Raw genomic sequence first — 21756 nt, 5'->3', positions numbered from 1 at the left:
CCACTAGTCCAGTCTGCAGAAGTACCAAATAATTGGCCTTTTTTTGCCTCTGTGTATTAATGGGGTGAAAGCGGAAGGAGTTATGGAATATATGGCCATCACTTGTCTCAGTGACAGCAGGATAATGTTACCTCTGACAGTGACAGCATCAGTTCGAGTCAGTGTTCGGCAAAGAACAGTCACAAATGACTAAAGGATCATTTTTGGACCATTTTTGAAATAATTAAAAAAACTGTGTTATTAAATGGACTGTTAGTTACTACTTGATTATGATTCATTTCCATGATGTGGCCATGTTGACATTACTAAAACTTTGTGTTTAAAGAGAATTCAGTTGGATCCGGTCTTAGGAGACTGCACCTTGTTGCACACATTTAATCAGCACAGTTTCATAATCAAATTTCTGGGAAAAACTATTTCACCCCGGTTAATTTGAAAGTCAAAGGATTCAATCATCTCCAGAACCAACCAAGACTCCGGGAGCAAAAAAACATACGTCCACCATACTAACAAAGTGATATAATCTTGTTTTATGGATGTAGTATCTTGGAATACTGAGAATATTGATTTTTAATGGTGTATACTTGTTAGATACAACGTATTAATACATAGTCAAAAATTAAAAGGATTACCCCTTCGGAAACTTCTTTTTTTTATTAGAAGTGTCTCCCACTGATCAGCTGATCACAGAATGTTCTACTGCTGGAATCCCCAGGGATTGACTGATCTCTTGTAGAAAGCATCAACGGGTGTTTTTTTTTCCTGCAGCGCCACCACAGGAGAAAGAAAGTATTACATTGTTCCAATGAACAAGTCTGTAGGAACCTGTTCACACACCACCAAGAAACTTGAAGACACAAAAGAGCACAGCGAGGTCAAAAATACTCTGTTGTAAAAAAAAATCACAGTAATAAGCAAGTGCTAGTCAAAAGCAAAGGAAAACAAGGTATTTAGTTGATACTTTTTTTGCAAAAAAATGTATACTAAGCTGCTCCACCAATTGTCAAGGTATACCCATATAGAGCAGTCCTACCTAATGTTTTTTTTTACAACAGAGTATTTTTTACCTCACTGTGTTCTTTTGTGCCTTCAAGTTTCTTGGTGGTGTGTGAACAGGTTCCTACAGACTTGTTCAATGTGCAAGTAGCCCATGTGTTTCTGGTTCTATAATTGTTCTCTTGTTTCTACAAGACTAGGGAGTCCACCACTCCTTATGGGTCATTTGCATCAAAGCTGTCCCATCCAGCATATCCACATGGATATTCAGTCTCGGAACCCTGCTTATTCAGGTACTATACAGATGATCAAGTTTTTAAATACATCAGATAGGGATATTATACAATAGTTAGGACTGCTCTATATGTGTATACCTTGACGATTGGTGGAGCAGCTTAGTATAAATTTTTTTGCAAAAAAAGTATTAACTAAATACCCTGTTTTTTTTCCCTTATTTGACTAGCACTTGCTTATTACTGTGATTTTTTTTTTTTTACAACAGAGTATTTTTGACCTCACTGTGCTCTTTTGGGTCTTCAAGTTTCTTGGTGGTGTGTGAATAGGTTCCTACAGACTTCCCCAAGATTCAATAGGAGTAGCGGTATGGGGAGGGCTGAGGAGAGGTTTGTTTTTTAACCCCTATCAGACCCTCAAAATTCAGCAATATGGCAGCTGGATGGTCATTATTTTTTTGGAATTGTGCAAAAAAAATTCAGATTAGTTAGATTCTGAATATTTTTGAGAATTCATAATGAATTCGATTGGTTTAGAATCTATATTGCTCTTCTCTAGTGTCTGGTTCGGCTAATGGTCTGAGAGGGGTAGACATTGACTTACAGGGTAGCTACATGTCATGATGGCAGCTGCTATATCAGCACTTTTCTGCTTTTCTTTTGCTCCATCTGGAACAGAACTATTTTGCACATTATCGAAATTTCAAAGCAAATAAAGAATCTTTATATTTTCATCATCAAGACCGGGCTAGTTGCAGCCAGTTGGGTTGGGAGCACAATGTTCTTGACTAAGGGCCTTGTGGTCACCAGAATTCCGTCATTAATGATCAGCTGCACAACCACACAGATCAGAATTGTCTTTTCTCCCTTTTGGCGCGACATTTCTATAAACCTCACATCATGCAGAATAAATGATCGACTTGACATTTAATTTTTTTGAATTCCTTCCCCCAAAAGAACTCGCGAAGATCTAAAGACCAAGCTTGTCATATGTGGCCATGTTCTCGCCGAAGAAGATGACATTGGTGCCCCTGAATCCATGGAACCATTAATGATGGGATTGCTGAGAAAGATAGACACATTGTTCATCATTAATATTTTTCTCCATTCTGAAGAAATATCAACGCTCGGTGACTTTTTTCTTTGTCCCCATAATAGTATCCAACCGGCACCCAACTCTAGAAAGAAAAATATGACATTCCTGTCGATCAACTTTGTGGCTTTTTTTTACTTTTCTCAAAAAGGAAAAAAAAAATCAATCAAACACAGAAAAGTGAAAAGTCCAATCCTGGTCTTTGTGAAAGTCAGGACAAACATTATCCTTCACAACTTCAGATCCTTCTGAAAATAAGATGTGAGCTACTTAATATTTTTGCTATTTTTTTTCCCAAATTATTGCTTCTTTTGTAGCTCTCCTCCAGATTTCTAATATTTTTTTTCACCTTTTTTTTTGTGTAACATCTGAATTATTATAACCTCATTGAGAGAAAACCATTTTTTTTTCTAAAGACTTTTTGTACGAAATGGGACTTTTTTTTCTCCCCTTTTTTTTTTCGATACATGCTGGCAAGACTTTCAATTAAGAATGACCTTTAAGGCTTCTGTGTTTTGATTCTGGCGATGTTGAAGCTGATCTTAAATTAGTTTTTTTTTTTATCCGTACACTTTGTTCTTTTCTTTTTCAGTTATTAGTTTCATACAAGTTGTCAGTAACATCGCCCCCGTTAAATGCAATGGGAAACATTGTATTCAACTGAGAAAAAAAAAAATCTTCCAAGAACTGTCTATTGTGTCACTCAGGAATATAACCAAACTTTACTTTTTCTCTCCTTTTCATTTTGCACCTGACCTTTGTCTGCTGTTAAGAAATCGCTTAAGATTTGATTTTTTTTTTTTTTTTTTTTTTAATGCTGACATAAAATGCTGTCTCCGGCGTATTAAAATATATTGTTACACTAAAGAAAATGCAAAAAAAAAAGAAGCCGATACGCACATGAATAATTAGGATAGGAAGACGGTTTCGGAGAAGTGTCGGGGAAGCTGGGAGAAGGAGACTTCAATAGATGGCTAGTTCGTCGGGACGTTGTATCAAGGACGTTATGTTACACATTTTAATGAAGGAGTTGTGTGTTGTTCTTTGGGTCTTCTGAGACATAATAAACACATTTTTTTCTGTTCTTCATCCTTTAGAGGTCATTGTCTATATGTGAAGATCCTCTCTGCTTAGTCTTTCAGCTCTGGTTAAATATTCTGGGGAAATCCCAGGAGCCAAGAAGTTGCTGCGCCTACAAATTTGCCGACGGCGCCCAACATTTGTTCAATGAATGTTCTTATTATTTCTCACTGATCCTAATTCAGTTTTATTTTTTGACTGTGAAGGTTTTTTTTTTTTTTACAGTTTAGCGTACGTACATGATTATGGAGGTACATGCACTTAACTCCTTCCAGACATTTGCTGGATGGGAGTATATGAAGCTGGTATGCAACTGACATCTGCTTTTATCAGCAGCGATCTGAGCTGAGCTCCGGTTACTGCTGTCAAACCCCTAAAATGTCGCTATTATTCTCTGAGACCAGCATTTGACGGGTTCTGGGCACCCATCGGCATTCCATGGCAGTTTAGGACCTGCCACTTTGGCCACAAGCTGGGCCTCATTGGAGACCATGATCTTCCATATACACATAGTTTTATCGCAGTATATAGAACAAGTGACTGATCAGTCAATCACAGGTTCAGGTTTCCTGAGGGGGCTAGAAAAAAGGAAAAAAAAAAGTCTTAAAAAAGCATACAAATGTAGATTACCCCTTTCTTTCATTAAAACTAAAGACATTAAAAATATTAATTGGTGGAGTCTAGTAAAACTTTCAAGAACTCCATTTGTAATGTTAAGTTTTTGAACATAGGTCCCATAACCCCAATTTTAGTGGATCTATTTACTATCAAAAAAAGACTAAAAACAACAAGACAAAATCCCCAAACACTTCCCTTCACTACAGTTTTTAGCTGATCATAGTTATTAAAACATAAAATAGGAAAAGAAAATTACGTTGTAGAACAAAACTGTAGAAGAACAAAAAAACATGGCTGATTGCTCTCAAAAACGTCTCCACGCTTGTCTGTGGGTGGTAGCTGATGACCCGGCTCCTCTAAATGTAAGCGAATGAGCCTGAGCTGCAGTACCACACACAACCTGTGAACAAGAGTGGCGCTGTTTTTTCTTTTTATTTGTGACTATTTTCATAGCACTGCATCTAATGCATGAAATTCTTCACAATTTGAATATTCACAATGTAACTTTAACCTTCTGATGTCAGGCGATCTCTCACTTGTCCTTGTCGGTTGTGTCTCCTGTCTTATATAAATAGAATCTTGTTAGAAGAGGCGCAGACGTGTTCACAAGACAGAACTGAATCGTGAATGTTGCAAAACGTTGATGCTTGCTTTTACCAAGCCGTGTTATTTTCACAGTTGCGAGTTTAGGCGCCGAGTCTTTCCCTTTGTATCTGCAGGTGTTTCTTCTCTTCCCCCCGCTCGTGGCTCCGTATCGGTGCAATGGTTTTTGCTTGTTAACACAGAATAAACAGAGAAGCGGGCGGTAAACACAACAAGAGGAAGAGCTGGTTTTCTGTTTTTTAATGGGACGTGGAAGAAAATATCTGAGATTCTGTCTCCTCTTGCACAAAAATAAAAGTCACAAACCCCAGGAGCTGCAGGGTGCCTGATTTTAAGGTTAATCCACCTATAAAGTCAATGTCTTCCTTCCCTCGGCCATTGTCCCACTGGTGTAGTGTGGGGTTTGGGACTGCAGGAGTGGTTGATCCAGGCTCCAAATTCTATGGGGCGCAAAGTTTAGCCTTTCCCACCCCCACTGCCTCTCTACTTGTCAGCACTGCATATAAACCACAGGTCGGTCGCACAGGTTCTGATGCAGAGCGCAGCAGTCGCAATGAGATGTGGCCAATGACAAACTCATCTTGCCTGTGGTGCTCTGCATAGTCCGCAACTGAGGATGAAAAGGCTGCACTGTGCTCTTCTACCGCTCCCTGACCCACTTGTATTTTTGTGAGGAGTGGCAGAGAATTACTGGGAAAGTTATCTCAAATTTTAAAATGTGCACTCTGTGAAAAACAAACATAGGAAAAAAAGCAAAACCATACACTAACTGTAAAAAAAAAAAAAACCCTGAAGTTTTCACATGCCGTTACTAGCCCTAACTAGAATTAATTAAGACCAGCGTTAATGCTAGAGCAAAGTATTAGGGTTAGGAGTAGAGTTATCTTTAGGAGCAGCATTAGGGATAGGGTTATCTTTAGGACTAGGGTTAAGGATAGGGCTAGGGTTATCTTTAGCACTAGGGTTATCTTTAGAACTAGGGTTAGGGGTTGGGTTATCTTTAGGATCAGCATTTTAAGGATAGGGTTATCTTTAGGACTAGGGTTAAGGATAGGGCTAGGGTTATCTTTAGCACTAGGGTTATCTTTAGAACTAGGGTTAGGGGTTGGGTTAACTTTAGGAGCAGCGTTAGGGATAGGGTTATCTTTAGGGTGAGTTATCTATAGGACTAGAGTTAGTGATAGGGTTATCTTTAGTCATAAAGATAACCCTAGTCTTAAAGATAACCCTAGCCCTATTCCTAACCCTAGTCCTAAAGATAACCCAACCCTAACCCTAGAATCTTTGGGACCAGCCTTAGGGATAGGGTTTTCTTTAGGACTAGAGTTAGTCCTAATGATAACGCTATCAATGGGGCTAGGGATAGGGTTATCTTTAGGACTAGGGCTAGGGTTAGGGTTATCTTTAGGAATAGGGCTAGGGATAGGGTTATCTTTAGGACTAGGGATAGGGTTATCTTTAGGACTAGGGCTAGGGTTATCTTTAGGAATAGGGCTAGGGATAGGGTTATCTTTAGGACTAGGGATAGGGTTATCTTTAGGACTAGGGCTAGGGATAGGGTTATCTTTAAGGATAGGGATAGGGCTATCGAAGGACTAGAGTTATCTTTAGGACCAAGGTTAGGGTTAAGGACATTGTTATCTTTAGGACAAAGGTTAGAGATGGGGCTTTAAAAACAATGGATTTGTTCTAGACACTCGTATTTCTTCTCTTCTTTTATTTCTATGGTTGTGGATCCTGCTGAATATCGTCCATGGTGCCAAATTTAAAATTAGTGTATATATGGATTTTTTTTTTCATTTTCAGGTATTTTGAAATTTTAGGGGCTAGAAGCCCTCTTCAGCAATAGTTACCATTCCTTCTAGAGATACATTCATACGGTGAAGAATTCTACCATTGCAAGCGCTGAGCCACAACATTGTCTCCTGTGTTACAATGTATCTTTCTTGCCTTGATTGTAAGAAAATGAGAACAATTGATAGATTTCAGTGGGCTCCGTTCTACATATTGTAAATTAAAGACTTCTTATTTGTGAATGATCATTCATTACAGGAGCGCCGAACAAACATGAATAATTCAATGTGGAGAATGATTTTCTCTCAATTTGCTTCAGTTTGTCTAAAGCCATTGAATCTTCCGTGGTGGTTGTCATTCATTTCACTAAGATACCTTGGTGTTTGTGTTTTATTACCTTCTTCATGTTTATTTAAAATGGAAGCTTTGACTTTCCTGTAAAGTAATAAAAGTTCTATAATAAATCTGAGGAATGTGACTGTAATACAGAAGGAAATTAGAAAAGAAATGATGGCTACTCTCCGCATTCACACAAAGGAGGAGTCGAGCAGTCGATCGAAAAGGGGAAATGGAAACTCTACTTTTTGAGATATTCTCAGAATAAGTTCGGGAATTGGCGACATAACCGGTGCTTAATGGAGATGTCCAATTTGGATAATAAGGTGATAACACGGGGTCGGTTCCTTGGAATAAGTATTGAATTCTTCCCCAGGGAGAAAAGGTGTATTATTCCACAACTCACATGACGATCATATGTCTGTCTGTGTAATGTAGTGACATACTGGAACCTCCAAAGAGGAATATTTTCTTTTAAGGCCCTCGTCCTCATTAACTCAAGGTTCCCCCCCAAATATTAGAAATGGGATTATCTATTTTATGTTGCACTATATGATATAGTACAGCTTTAGTAGCATGGAGGACATTGGACAAGTACTGAGTAATGCAGCTGTGAATCTAGATCTGGAATGAGAAAAACACTTAAAGGGAACCTGCAGGCTTGGAAATGCAGTGCAATCCTCCTGAAGCATGTTCTAGAGCAGGGGAAACTGAAAAGATTGATATATAGTTTTGTGTGGCATTATACAGCAATACTGAGAAGTCTAGCTGTGAATGCTGCTCTGTGGTAGGATAAACAATACTGTAAACAGAAGCAGGATGGAGGACATTAAACAATGTTACTGAGGGAAGCAGTTGTGAATTAACTTCTGGTGTGAGATAAACGACTAGTAAAAAGCAGAAACAGCACGAAGGACATTATACAACAGAACTGAGCATTGTAGCTGTGAATCCAACACTGGGGAGAGATAATACACTTAATAGAAAGCAGTACCATGTGTGTAACTGTGTGCCTATTCCTCTTATTTTGCCACTCTTCCCCACCACCACCACTTTGTTCAATTTGGCAGATGTAATTGGATTCCTCTGTAATCTCGCTGTCCGTTGTTTCTTCAACAACCAAGGTGAAAATAATCTGCAGGATAAAAGTGTTCACAAAATGAATAAAAATGTAATTTATTTCTTAAATGCACTTGAAAACGTGAGATATCAAGACAAACAGACACAAAATTGATCTGGTGATAGAAAAATCAAGGAAGCACATACAGTATGGGCGAACATAAAAACCACATACAAGAAGAAACGGTGGAAAGCAAAGTGATAGTGAAGCGTAAATATGAAAGAATAACATAGTAATGGGTCACCTATTGTCTCCTAAAGGTAAATGACAGGCAGAAGTAAAAGCAATAACATGATACAATAAAGAGTCCCAGAGACAGGAGGAGAAATGGGGCTCATAAGGGGAGAAATAAGCAGATCTCTAGGTATTCAGATTGGGAGATTGAGTTATGCAAACTTTGTTGACCCGCCAGCGAACATTTCGTAATGTGGCTTTTATTTGTCTCGATTCTTAGACCTTCTCATCTGAGACTTTGTGACAACGTTTACAACTCAGCAGATTCTTCTCGGGACTTTGGACAATTTAATTAATATAATATCTTTTTCATTTTTCCAGGTGCTTCTTGGAAGATGGTGCTTCAAAAGGGGCCTGGTTGAATCGCTCCAGTATTATTTTTGCTGGAAATGACAAGTGGTCTGTGGACCCCAGAGTTTCTATAGCAACAGCAAATAAAAAGGAGTACAGCCTGCGGATACAAAAGGTGGATATTTTTGATGACGGCCCTTATACCTGCTCGGTACAGACTGAACACAGCCCTAGGACAATGCAAGTTCATCTCACCGTGCAAGGTACGAATTAGATACATTGTATAACAGTGGAGTGCAGGAGTGCTGACACATCCTCTATATACAGCTCCGCACGGGACACATCCTCTATATACTGTACGGCACGGGACACATCCTCTATATACTACACCACACAGGACACATCCTCTATATACTACACCACACGGGACACATCCTCTATATACTACACCACACAGGACACATCCTCTATATACTACACCACACAGGACACATCCTCTATATACTACACCACACGGGACACATCCTCTATATACCGTACGGCACGGGACACATCCTCTATATACTACACCACACGGGACACATCCTCTATATACTGCACCACACGGGACACATCCTCTATATACTACACCACACAGGACACATCCTCTATATACTACACCACACGGGACACATCCTCTATATACTACACCACACGGGACACATCCTCTATATACTACACCACACGGGACACATCCTCTATATACTACACCACACGGGACACATCCTCTATATACTACACCACACAGGACACATCCTCTATATACTACACCACACAGGACACATCCTCTATATACTACACCACACAGGACACATCCTCTATATACTGCACCACACGGGACACATCCTCTATATACTGCACCACACGGGACACATCCTCTATATACTACACCACACGGGACACATTCTCTATATACTACACCATACGGGACACATCCTCTATATACTACACCACACCGGATACATCCTCTATATACTACACCACACCGGACACATCCTCTATATACTACACCGCACGGGACACATCCTCTATATACTACACCACACAGGACACATCCTCTATATACTACACCACACGGGACACATCCTCTATATACTACACCACACAGGACACATCCTCTATATACTACACCACACGGGACACATCCTCTATATACTACACCATACGGGACACATCCTCTATATACTGCACCACACGGGACACATCCTCTATATACTACACCACACAAGACACATCCTCTATATACTACACCATACGGGACACATCCTCTATATACTGCACCACACGGGACACATCCTCTATATACTACACCACACAGGACACATCCTCTATATACTACACCACACAGGACACATCCTCTATATACTGCACCACACGGGACACATCCTCTATATACTACACCACACAAGACACATCCTCTATATACTACACCATACGGGACACATCCTCTATATACTGCACCACACGGGACACATCCTCTATATACTGCACCACACGGGACACATCCTCTATATACCGCACGGGACACATCCTCTATATACTACACCACACAGGACACATCCTCTATATACTACACCATACGGGACACATCCTCTATATACTGCACCACACGGGACACATCCTCTATATACTGTACGGCACGGGACACATCCTCTATATACTACACCACACGGGACACATCCTCTATATACTACACCACACAGGACACATCCTCTATATACTACACCACACAGGACACATCCTCTATATACTGCACCACACGGGACACATCCTCTATATACTACACCACACAAGACACATCCTCTATATACTACACCATACGGGACACATCCTCTATATACTGCACCACACGGGACACATCCTCTATATACTGCACCACACGGGACACATCCTCTATATACCGCACGGGACACATCCTCTATATACTACACCACACAGGACACATCCTCTATATACTACACCACACAGGACACATCCTCTATATACTACACCACACGGGACACATCCTCTATATACTGCACCACACAGGACACATCCTCTATATACTGCACCACACGGGACACATCCTCTATATACTGCACCACACCGGACACATCCTCTATATACTACACCATACGGGACACATCCTCTATATACAGCTCCGCACGGGACACATCCTCTATATACCGTACGGCACGGGACACATCCTCTATATACTACACCACACGGGACACATCCTCTATATACTACACCACACAGGACACATCCTCTATATACTACACCATACGGGACACATCCTCTATATACTACACCACACAGGACACATCCTCTATATACTACACCACACCGGACACATCCTCTATATACTACACCATACGGGACACATCCTCTATATACAGCTCCGCACGGGACACATCCTCTATATACTGTACGGCACGGGACACATCCTCTATATACTACACCACACGGGACACATCCTCTATATACTACACCACACAGGACACATCCTCTATATACTACACCATACGGGACACATCCTCTATATACTACACCACACCGGACACATCCTCTATATACTGCACCACACGGGACACATCCTCTATATACTGCACCACACGGGACACATCCTCTATATACTGCACCACACAGGACACATCCTCTATATACTACACCATACGGGACACATCCCCTATATACCGCACGGGACACATCCTCTATATACTACACCACACGGGACACATCCTCTATATACTACACCACACAGGACACATCCTCTATATACTACACCACACGGGACACATCCTCTATATACTACACCACATGGGACACATCCTCTATATACTACACCACACGGGACACATCCTCTATATACAGCTCCGCATGGGACACATCCTCTATATACTGTACGGCACGGGACACATCCTCTATATACTACACCACACGGGACACATCCTCTATATACTACACCACACAGGACACATCCTCTAGATACTACACCATACGGGACACATCCTCTATATACTACACCACACGGGACACATCCTCTATATACAGCTCCGCATGGGACACATCCTCTATATACTGTACGGCACGGGACACATCCTCTATATACTACACCACACGGGACACATCCTCTATATACTACACCACACGGGACACGTCCTCTATATACTACACCATACGGGACACATCCTCTATATACTACACCACATGGGACACATCCTCTATATACTACACCACACGGGGCACATCCTCTATATACAGCTCCGCATGGGACACATCCTCTATATACTGTACGGCACGGGACACATCCTCTATATACTACACCACACAGGACACATCCTCTATATACTACACCATACGGGACACATCCTCTATATACTACACCACACGGGGCACATCCTCTATATACTACACCATACGGGACACATCCTCTATATACTACACCACACCGGACACATCCTCTATATACTGCACCACACGAGACACATCTTCTATATACTACACCACACGGGACACATCCTCTATATACTACACCACACGGGACACATCCTCTATATACTACACCACACGGGACACATCCTCTATATACTACACCATACGGGACACATCCCCTATATACTACACCACACGGGACACATCCTCTATATACTACACCATACGGGACACATCCCCTATATACTACACCACACCGGACACATCCTCTATATACTACACCACACAGGACACATCCTCTATATACTACACCATACGGGACACATCCCCTATATACTACACCACACCGGACACATCCTCTATATACTACACCACACGGGACACATCCTCTATATACTACACCACACAGGACACATCCTCTATATACTACACCACACAGGACACATCCTCTATATACTACACCACACGGGACACATCCTCTATATACTACACCATACGGGACACATCCTCTATATACTACACCACACAGGACACATCCTCTATATACTACACCACACAGGACACATCCTCTATATACTACACCATACGGGACACATCCTCTATATACTACACCACACCGGACACATCCTCTATATACCGTACGGCACGGGACACATCCTCTATATACTACACCACACAGGACACATCCTCTATATACTACACCATACGGGACACATCCCCTATATACCGCACGGGACACATCCTCTATATACTACACCACACGGGACACATCCTCTATATACTACACCACATGGGACACATCCTCTATATACTACACCACACGGGACACATCCTCTATATACAGCTCCGCATGGGACACATCCTCTATATACTGTACGGCACGGGACACATCCTCTATATACTACACCACACGGGACACATCCTCTATATACTACACCACACAGGACACATCCTCTATATACTACACCATACGGGACACATCCTCTATATACTACACCACATGGGACACATCCTCTATATACTACACCACACGGGGCACATCCTCTATATACAGCTCCGCATGGGACACATCCTCTATATACTGTACGGCACGGGACACATCCTCTATATACTACACCACACAGGACACATCCTCTATATACTACACCACACGGGACACATCCTCTATATACTACACCACACGGGACACATCCTCTATATACTACACCATACGGGACACATCCTCTATATACTACACCACACGGGGCATATCCTCTATATACTACACCATACGGGACACATCCTCTATATACTACACCACACAGGACACATCCTCTATATACTACACCACACGGGACACATCCTCTATATACTACACCACACCGGACACATCCTCTATATACTGCACCACACGGGGCACATCCTCTATATACTACACCACACGGGACACATCCTCTATATACTACACCACACGGGACACATCCTCTATATACTACACCATACGGGACACATCCTCTATATACTGCACCACACGGGACACATCCTCTATATACTACACCATACGGGACACATCCTCTATATACTACACCACACCGGACACATCCTCTATATACTGCACCACACGGGACACATCCTCTATATACTACACCATACGGGACACATCCTCTATATACTACACCACACGGGACACATCCTCTATATACTACACCATACGGGACACATCCTCTATATACTGCACCACACGGGACACATCCTCTATATACTACACCATACGGGACACATCCTCTATATACTACACCACACCGGACACATCCTCTATATACTGCACCACACGGGACACATCCTCTATATACTACACCACACGGGGCACATCCTCTATATACTACACCACACGGGACACATCCTCTATATACTACACCACACGGGACACATCCTCTATATACTACACCATACGGGACACATCCTCTATATACTACACCACACCGGACACATCCTCTATATACTGCACCACACGGGACACATCCTCTATATACTACACCATACGGGACACATCCTCTATATACTGCACCACACGGGACACATCCTCTATATACTACACCACACGGGACACATCCTCTATATACTACACCACACGGGACACATCCTCTATATACTACACCATACGGGACACATCCTCTATATACTACACCACACGGGGCATATCCTCTATATACTACACCATACGGGACACATCCTCTATATACTACACCACACAGGACACATCCTCTATATACTACACCACACGGGACACATCCTCTATATACTACACCACACCGGACACATCCTCTATATACTGCACCACACGGGGCACATCCTCTATATACTACACCACACGGGACACATCCTCTATATACTACACCACATGGGACACATCCTCTATATACTACACCACACGGGACACATCCTCTATATACAGCTCCGCATGGGACACATCCTCTATATACTGTACGGCACGGGACACATCCTCTATATACTACACCACACGGGACACATCCTCTATATACTACACCACACCGGACACATCCTCTATATACTGCACCACACGGGACACATCCTCTATATACTACACCACACCGGACACATCCTCTATATACTACACCACACGGGGCACATCCTCTATATACAGCTCCGCATGGGACACATCCTCTATATACTACACCACACGGGACACATCCTCTATATACTACACCACACGGGACACATCCTCTATATACTACACCACACGGGACACATCCTCTATATACTGCACGGGACACATTCTCTATATACTACACCACATGGGACACATCCTCTATATACTACACCACACGGGACACATCCTCTATATACTACACCACACGGGACACATCCTCTATATACTGCACCACACGGGACACATCCTCTATATACTGCACCACACGGGACACATCCTCTATATACTACACCACACGGGACACATCCTCTATATACTGCACCACACGGGACACATCCTCTATATACTGCACCACACGGGACACATCCTCTATATACTACACCACACCGGACACATCCTCTATATACTGCACCACACGGGACACATCCTCTATATACTACACCACACCGGACACATCCTCTATATACTACACCACACGGGGCACATCCTCTATATACAGCTCCGCATGGGACACATCCTCTATATACTACACCACACGGCACACATCCTCTTTATACTACACCACACGGGACACATCCTCTATATACTACACCACACGGGACACATCCTCTATATACTGCACGGGACACATTCTCTATATACTACACCACATGGGACACATCCTCTATATACTACATCACACGGGACACATCCTCTATATACTGCACGGGACACATTCTCTATATACTACACCACACTGGACACATCCTCTGTATACTGCACCACACAGGACACATCCTCTATATACTACACCACACGGGACACATCCTCTATATACTACACCACACTGGACACATCCTCTATATACTACACCACACGGGACACATCCTCTATATACTGCACCACACGGGACACATCCTCTATATACTGCACCACACGGGACACATCCTCTATATACTACACCACATGGGACACATCCTCTATATACCGCACCGCACAGGACACATCCTCTATATACTGCACCACACGGGACACATCCTCTATATACTACACCATACGGGACACATCCTCTATATACTACACCACACCGGACACATCCTCTATATACTGCACCGCACGGGACACATCCTCTATATACTACACCACACGGGGCACATCCTCTATATACTACACCATACGGGACACATCCTCTATATACTACACCACACAGGACACATCCTCTATATACTACACCATACGGGACACATCCTCTATATACTACACCACACCGGACACATCCTCTATATACTGCACCACACGGGACACATCCTCTATATACTGCACCACACGGGACACATCCTCTATATACTACACCACATGGGACACATCCTCTATATACCGCACCGCACAGGACACATCCTCTATATACAGCACCACACGGGACACATCCTCTATATACTACACCACACGGGACACATCCTCTATATACCGCACGGGACACATCCTCTATATACTACACCACACAGGACACATCCTCTATATACTGCACGGGATACATCCTCTATATACTACACCACACAGGACACATCCTCTATATACTACACCATACGGGACACATCCTCTATATACCACACGGGACACATCCTCTATATACTACACCACATGGGACACATCCTCTATATACCGCACCGCACAGGACACATCCTTTATATACAGCTCCGCATGGGACACATGTTATGGAAATTTGGTTTGGGTAAATCTATCCATTTGTGTGCTGCGGCCGTTCCCATTTAGACTGAGTATTTTGAGCGCTCAAGAATGAGACTGCACACCATTGTGACAATAACATTCCACCAATACTGATGATTTATTGTACATACATCTATATATATAATTGTCTAAGGGTTTTTCCGTCTGTCTGTCCTGGAAATCCCGCGTCTCTGATTGGTCGAGGCCGCCAGGCCTCGACCAATCAGCGATGGGCACAGCATGGCGACGATGATGTCATAAAGGTTGCCTCGACCAATCAGCGACGGGCACAGTCTGACGCGAGTTCGCTTCAACCAATCAGCGACGGGCACAGTATCGACGTAGATGTCATAATGGTTGCCAATCAGCGATGGGCACAGTCTGCCGCGAATTCTGGAATCATCATTGTCCATATACTACGGGGACATGCATATTCTAGAATACCCGATGCGTTAGAATCGGGCCACAATCTAGTGGATTTATAATTGCATATAGAAAGGGGTGGTTAGTTAATTACCATATTGTCAATCTCCTCTGTTATTGGTTATCTAAATATATATGGAATATTGTGATTAATGCACATATGAATGCTGATTAAGCAACTAAAGTGTAGCTGTCTGCATCTAGGACAAAGTTGAGACATCTGATCATCACTTAATACATCTGGTGCTGTTCGGCTTTTGGCTGGAAATCCCCGAACGGTCTGTCCGGCTTATATCAGTTTGTGTCAGCCATTTTAAGCAATTGATTATAGTGTATATATTAGCTGTGGATATATGAGTATACATGAGTATATAATTATATAGGAGTATATATGCAATTGAGATCTATATGATATATATTTCCATCACAATCCCCCCTTAGATATCACTTGCCCTAATCCTAGCCTCCTGTCCCAAAGCGCTGCAACTCTTTTATGCTGCCGGTGAGCTGACGCATGCCTAGCGCATACACCCCCCTCTGTACAGACTTTTCGCAAATGGGCGGTCAGGAGATCTGTCCCTAACGGGAGTTCGTTGCAATCAGTCTCTTGGTCAACAGCATGTGTAGTCAGCGGTGTGTATTCTTTATCAGGTAGGTCATCTATTCGGTCAGGCAGGGCATCCACAACATCGTTCTGGCTTGGGTGTCATCCTCTGGTAGGGGAGCTTTCTTGCAATGCAATGAGTGGATCCAAGTGGGTCTTCCCTCCAGCTTCACAGAGGTTGGTGTCATCAGCGGCTCTTGGACAGGACCATCAAATCTGGGATAGAGTGGTGTTCTCTTTACAAGCTTTTTCACCAACACCCAATCTCCTGGCTTCAGGGAGTGTGTACAGGATACTGAATCTGGATCTGGCAATGAAGAAAAAAGCTTGAGAATGGATATTAGCAAGTTTCTTGGTGAGTTCAATTACATAAGCAGGCAAAGTATCATATTGCATAGTCAGCTGCTGAGGGAAGAATACCCCTAACCTGGGACTATACCCAAACAAACTATCATATGGTGACAGCTTTTCTGGGCCTCCGGGAGTGTGCCTAACACTAAGTAGTGTGATTGGGAGTGTCTCCTGCCATGGTTTATTTGTCTATTGGGCAACTTTCAACATCCTGTTCTTAAGTGTCCCATTCAGTCTTTCAACTTTCTCGCTACTCTGGGGATTGTAGGGGGTGCATAGGCCTAAATCTGATCCTACTGCTGACCAGATCTCCCTTGTGAGATTTGCTGTGAATGTGGGTCCCTGGTCACTCTCTATCACTTCTGGGACCCCATATCTGCATATCTCATCTCCGAGAGTAGCTTCTTTTCAGTAGTATTTGCTGACTGATTCCTCACTGGGAAAACTTCTGGCCATCCTGAGAACACGTCCACGACCACAAGAGCATATTCAAATCCCCCACTTGGCGAAGTCTGGATATGATCTATCTGGATCCTCTGGAAGGGGTACAGTGGTCTTGCAAGATAATGTGTGGGAACTTTCTCCATTCTTCCAGGATTGCATTTGCTGCAGGTCAAACATCTGCTAGTTAACTTGGCTGTTAGGGTGGAGATCCCTGGAGCGAACCAGTAAGCACCAATCAGATCATTCATCTGTGTCTTTGATCTGTGTGTGGGCCCATGTGCCCAGTGGACCACCATAGGGTACATGCTTCGGGGTAAACAGGGTTTGTAGTCTATTGTGTATACCCTTCCTTCATGTGTTGCTCCCTTCCGCATCCAGCATTCCTTCTTTTCCTTTTGGGGCTTGCTCTTGCAGCTTTTTGAGCAGATCCCAGGATGTCATCTGGTCAGGTGCCTTGTCCTCAGTTGCCATGTAGTAGCCGTCTGGCTCTACGACTTCTCCCACCTCTCCGTATTGTCTTCCTTTGGCTGCCATATCCGCCATGTTGTTGCCCCGTGCCTCTACTGTGTTCAGTTTTCCATGTGCTTTGACCTTTAGTACTGCCACCATTTTTGGAAGTTGGATTGTGTCCAGCAGGTCCTTGATGGCTCCGTGATGCTTCACGGTTGTTCCGCTTGCTGTGATGAAGTCCCTTGCAGCCCAGATGGGTCCAAAGTCGTGTGCTATGCCATGCGAGTACCTTGAAGTGGTATATATATATGTTCGCAGTCTTGTCTTCTGCCCATCTGGAAGGCCTTCGTCAGCGCTATCAGTTCTGCTTCCTGAGCTGACAGACTAGGCAGCAGACTTCTGAACAGGATCTCTTGATTCCTGGTCACTGCACATTCCATGTGGAATCTTCCTTCATCATCTGCAAATCTGGAGCCTTCCACATAGAGGATCAACTCTGGGTTGGTCAGTGGCTCTTCTGCCACCTTGGGTAGTCCTGCTGTTTCCTGTTGCATGATGCTGAAGCAATCATGGTCATCCGTCCGGAGCAAATCCAGATCCCTGCGGAAGGTATCATGCAGATTTTGATCAGAATTTTGATCTGAGGGTCCATATCTGTATCCCCCTTGGGAGTGGGAGTAGAGTGGACGGATTGAAAACTATGCATCTGGAGATGGTGACATTGTCGGGCAGGAGTAGAGAGAACTGGAGGCGAAGATGCCTGGCGGTGGAGAGATGTTTTGGCTGGGTTTGGTTGAGGATTACTGAGATGTCATGCGGAGCCAGGATTTCCAATGGATACCCAAGAATGATGACAGCAGTCCTGTCCAGGAGGGCGTGTGCTGCAAATGCTGCTCTCATGCAGGAGGGGGCTCCCCTTGCAACTTGATCCAGGTGAGCTGAAAAGTAGCCTAAAGGTCTCTGCTTTCCCCCTGAAGCTGTGTCAGGACTCCAGTAGCAAGGCCTTCTTTTTCCATCAGGTAGAGACGGAATGGCTTCTCGTAGTCAGGTTGGCCTAGTGCTGGCACTGAGACTACAGAGCCTTTTAAATTCTTGAACGAGCTGAAGGCTGCATCTGTCAGGAGGAACGGGGTTACGTTGACGCAATCATACAGAGGCTGCATTAGGACTGAGGCATCAGGGATCCAGGTTCTGCAATACGAAACTAGACCAAGGTAGGCCTGTAGCGCCTTTGGAGTTGTTGGAGGAACCATCTTCTCCACTGTGGTCTTCCGGTCATCTGTCATGTGTTTCGTCTGGTGAGCAATACAGTGTCCCTGGAACGTAACTCACTTCAGACACCACTGGACTTTTGTTCTTTGAGACCTTGCAGTGCTGCTCTGCCAGGTAGAATAGGAGATACAAGGAATCGGCTTTACATGTGTCAAAGTCAACTGCAGAAAGGAGTAGATTGTCCACGCATTGTAGCAGGGTTACTTCTGCATGTTCTGTGACCCAGTTGGCGAGGACTGTGGACATTGCTTTGGTGAATTGTGAGGGGCTGTTCTGGGCCCCATGGGGCATCACCGCCCATGTGTACTGCACCCCCTGATGTGTGAAGGCAAACAGGAACTGGTCATCCGGGTGAAGGGGAACACTGAAGAAAGCATTAGCCAGGTCGATCACTGTGAACATTTTTGCTGTGGCAGGCACATTTGAGAGCAGAGTGTGCGGATTCGGCACAATTGGAGTTTCAAGCGCCGTGGCGTCATTCACAGCTCTCAGGTAATGTGCCATTCTGAAATTGGCTGGCTCTCTTTTTACAGTCTTTTTCTTGACAGGGAAAAGCAGGGTATTGCAAGGAGATTTGCAAGGAACAATGATTCCTATTACCAGGTAGACCTTCAGTTGGTAAGAGACAGCTTGACTCTAGGCGATGGACAGGGGATACTGGGCCTTACGAGGGTACGGGGTACCTGGCTTGAGTGACACCCATACTGGGGCAACTTAGGTTTTTCCACGTCCTGGGGTCCCTTAGACCATAGACTTTCTGGTACTACATCCAGTACCTACTTGGGTAGGCCTCCATCGGTTGTTTGAGGTTCTTGTAGGGCCGCCAGCATGATTCTTCTTGGGTCAGGGATGAAGAAAGTGTCACAGTCCCATCTTCCTGGAACACTGTGGTCGCTTTCAGCTTCTGCAGTAGGTCTGCTCCCAGCAGGTTGAGTGGCAGGTCCCTGACACCACAAACCCACAAACTGGGACAGGATAGAGTGTCCTGGCTGAGTGCACACGTTCAGAGGTTTTGTAAGCTGAGAATGTCTGACTTGACCATCAATGCCCATGCGAGACACAGAGGATTCTGATAGGCAGGTGAGATCGGGGAGTTCCACATGTCTCATCACACCTCTGGCTGCATCGGTGTGCACAAGAAAAGATCTGACAACTCCATCCACTTTCAGGGTAATTTGAGGTATTGGTCCCGCGGATGAGGTTTTACATGTCAGGAGCGTAGTGTCTTGCGGACCTGGCTTGCCCCTGTCCTATGGACGGGGACTTCACTGCTTTCTGTACTTCTTCCTTGACCTGTTTCTCTGGATCAACTCTTGGGTTGCATGGGTGCTCTGCACTGGTTCTGAAAATGGCCAAACTTGCCACAGTTGCAACACTTGACACTTCTTCTGTCCTTGTAGGGTGGTTGCACTTTCAGGTCAGTGGTCACCATGAGAGGGGCCGTCTTCTGCACTTCAGGTTGGGACTCAATCCCTTTGACTACTGGGGACAACGGCATGATGAGCACTGCAGCAGCAGCGGGATCCGGCCTGCTGATTGAAGCTGTGGGGCCTGGTGGTAAGATGGGGCCTACAGGTGCATCCGTGGCGAGGTCCGGGGGTGCCATGAGACCGGAGCCTGGGACTACCTGTCCCAGGACTACTTGTTCCTCCTATGCATGGGAATCCTGCAATAACTTATCGAGCGATTTGACCTCCTGCCGTCTGTTACCCAGCCACCACAAACAATCCAACTGTCTCCCGGATCTACACAAACATGGAACACATACACGGCACACAGCAGACACCTTGACTTATATCCCAGAGTTTGGATACGGGCTTGGACTTTTTGCACTACCTGGGAATGTGGTGGTGACCACACCTGACCGGCAAGAGGTATAGACCCAGACTGGGCACAGGGGACTTTCAGGTAAGATGATAACATTTTCTTACCTTACTTATGGAGCTGCGCAGTCTCCGTCCCATGAATCAAGGCCGTGGCCAACACCTCCATCTCTCCGGTCAG

The 21756-nt window shown here is 44.1% G+C and overlaps 1 protein-coding gene across 2 annotated transcripts in view; it reads left to right on the top strand.

Moving 5' to 3' along the window:
- NEGR1 (neuronal growth regulator 1) overlaps positions 1–21756 on the top strand; it is a 626547-nt gene that overhangs the window by 229670 nt on the left and 375121 nt on the right. For both annotated transcript variants that reach the window (XM_069738272.1, XM_069738273.1), the window contains exon 2: positions 8429–8661. In XM_069738272.1, coding sequence (XP_069594373.1) covers positions 8429–8661 — 233 coding nt within the window. The remainder of the gene's footprint in view (positions 1–8428; positions 8662–21756) is intronic.

The sequence above is a fragment of the Ranitomeya imitator genome, chromosome 8 (assembly GCF_032444005.1).
Source record: "Ranitomeya imitator isolate aRanImi1 chromosome 8, aRanImi1.pri, whole genome shotgun sequence".
In the NCBI taxonomy this organism is placed as follows: Eukaryota; Metazoa; Chordata; class Amphibia; order Anura; family Dendrobatidae; genus Ranitomeya; species Ranitomeya imitator.
Note: the sequence above shows the minus strand (reverse complement) of the source record. Positions and strands in the feature narration are given on the sequence as shown.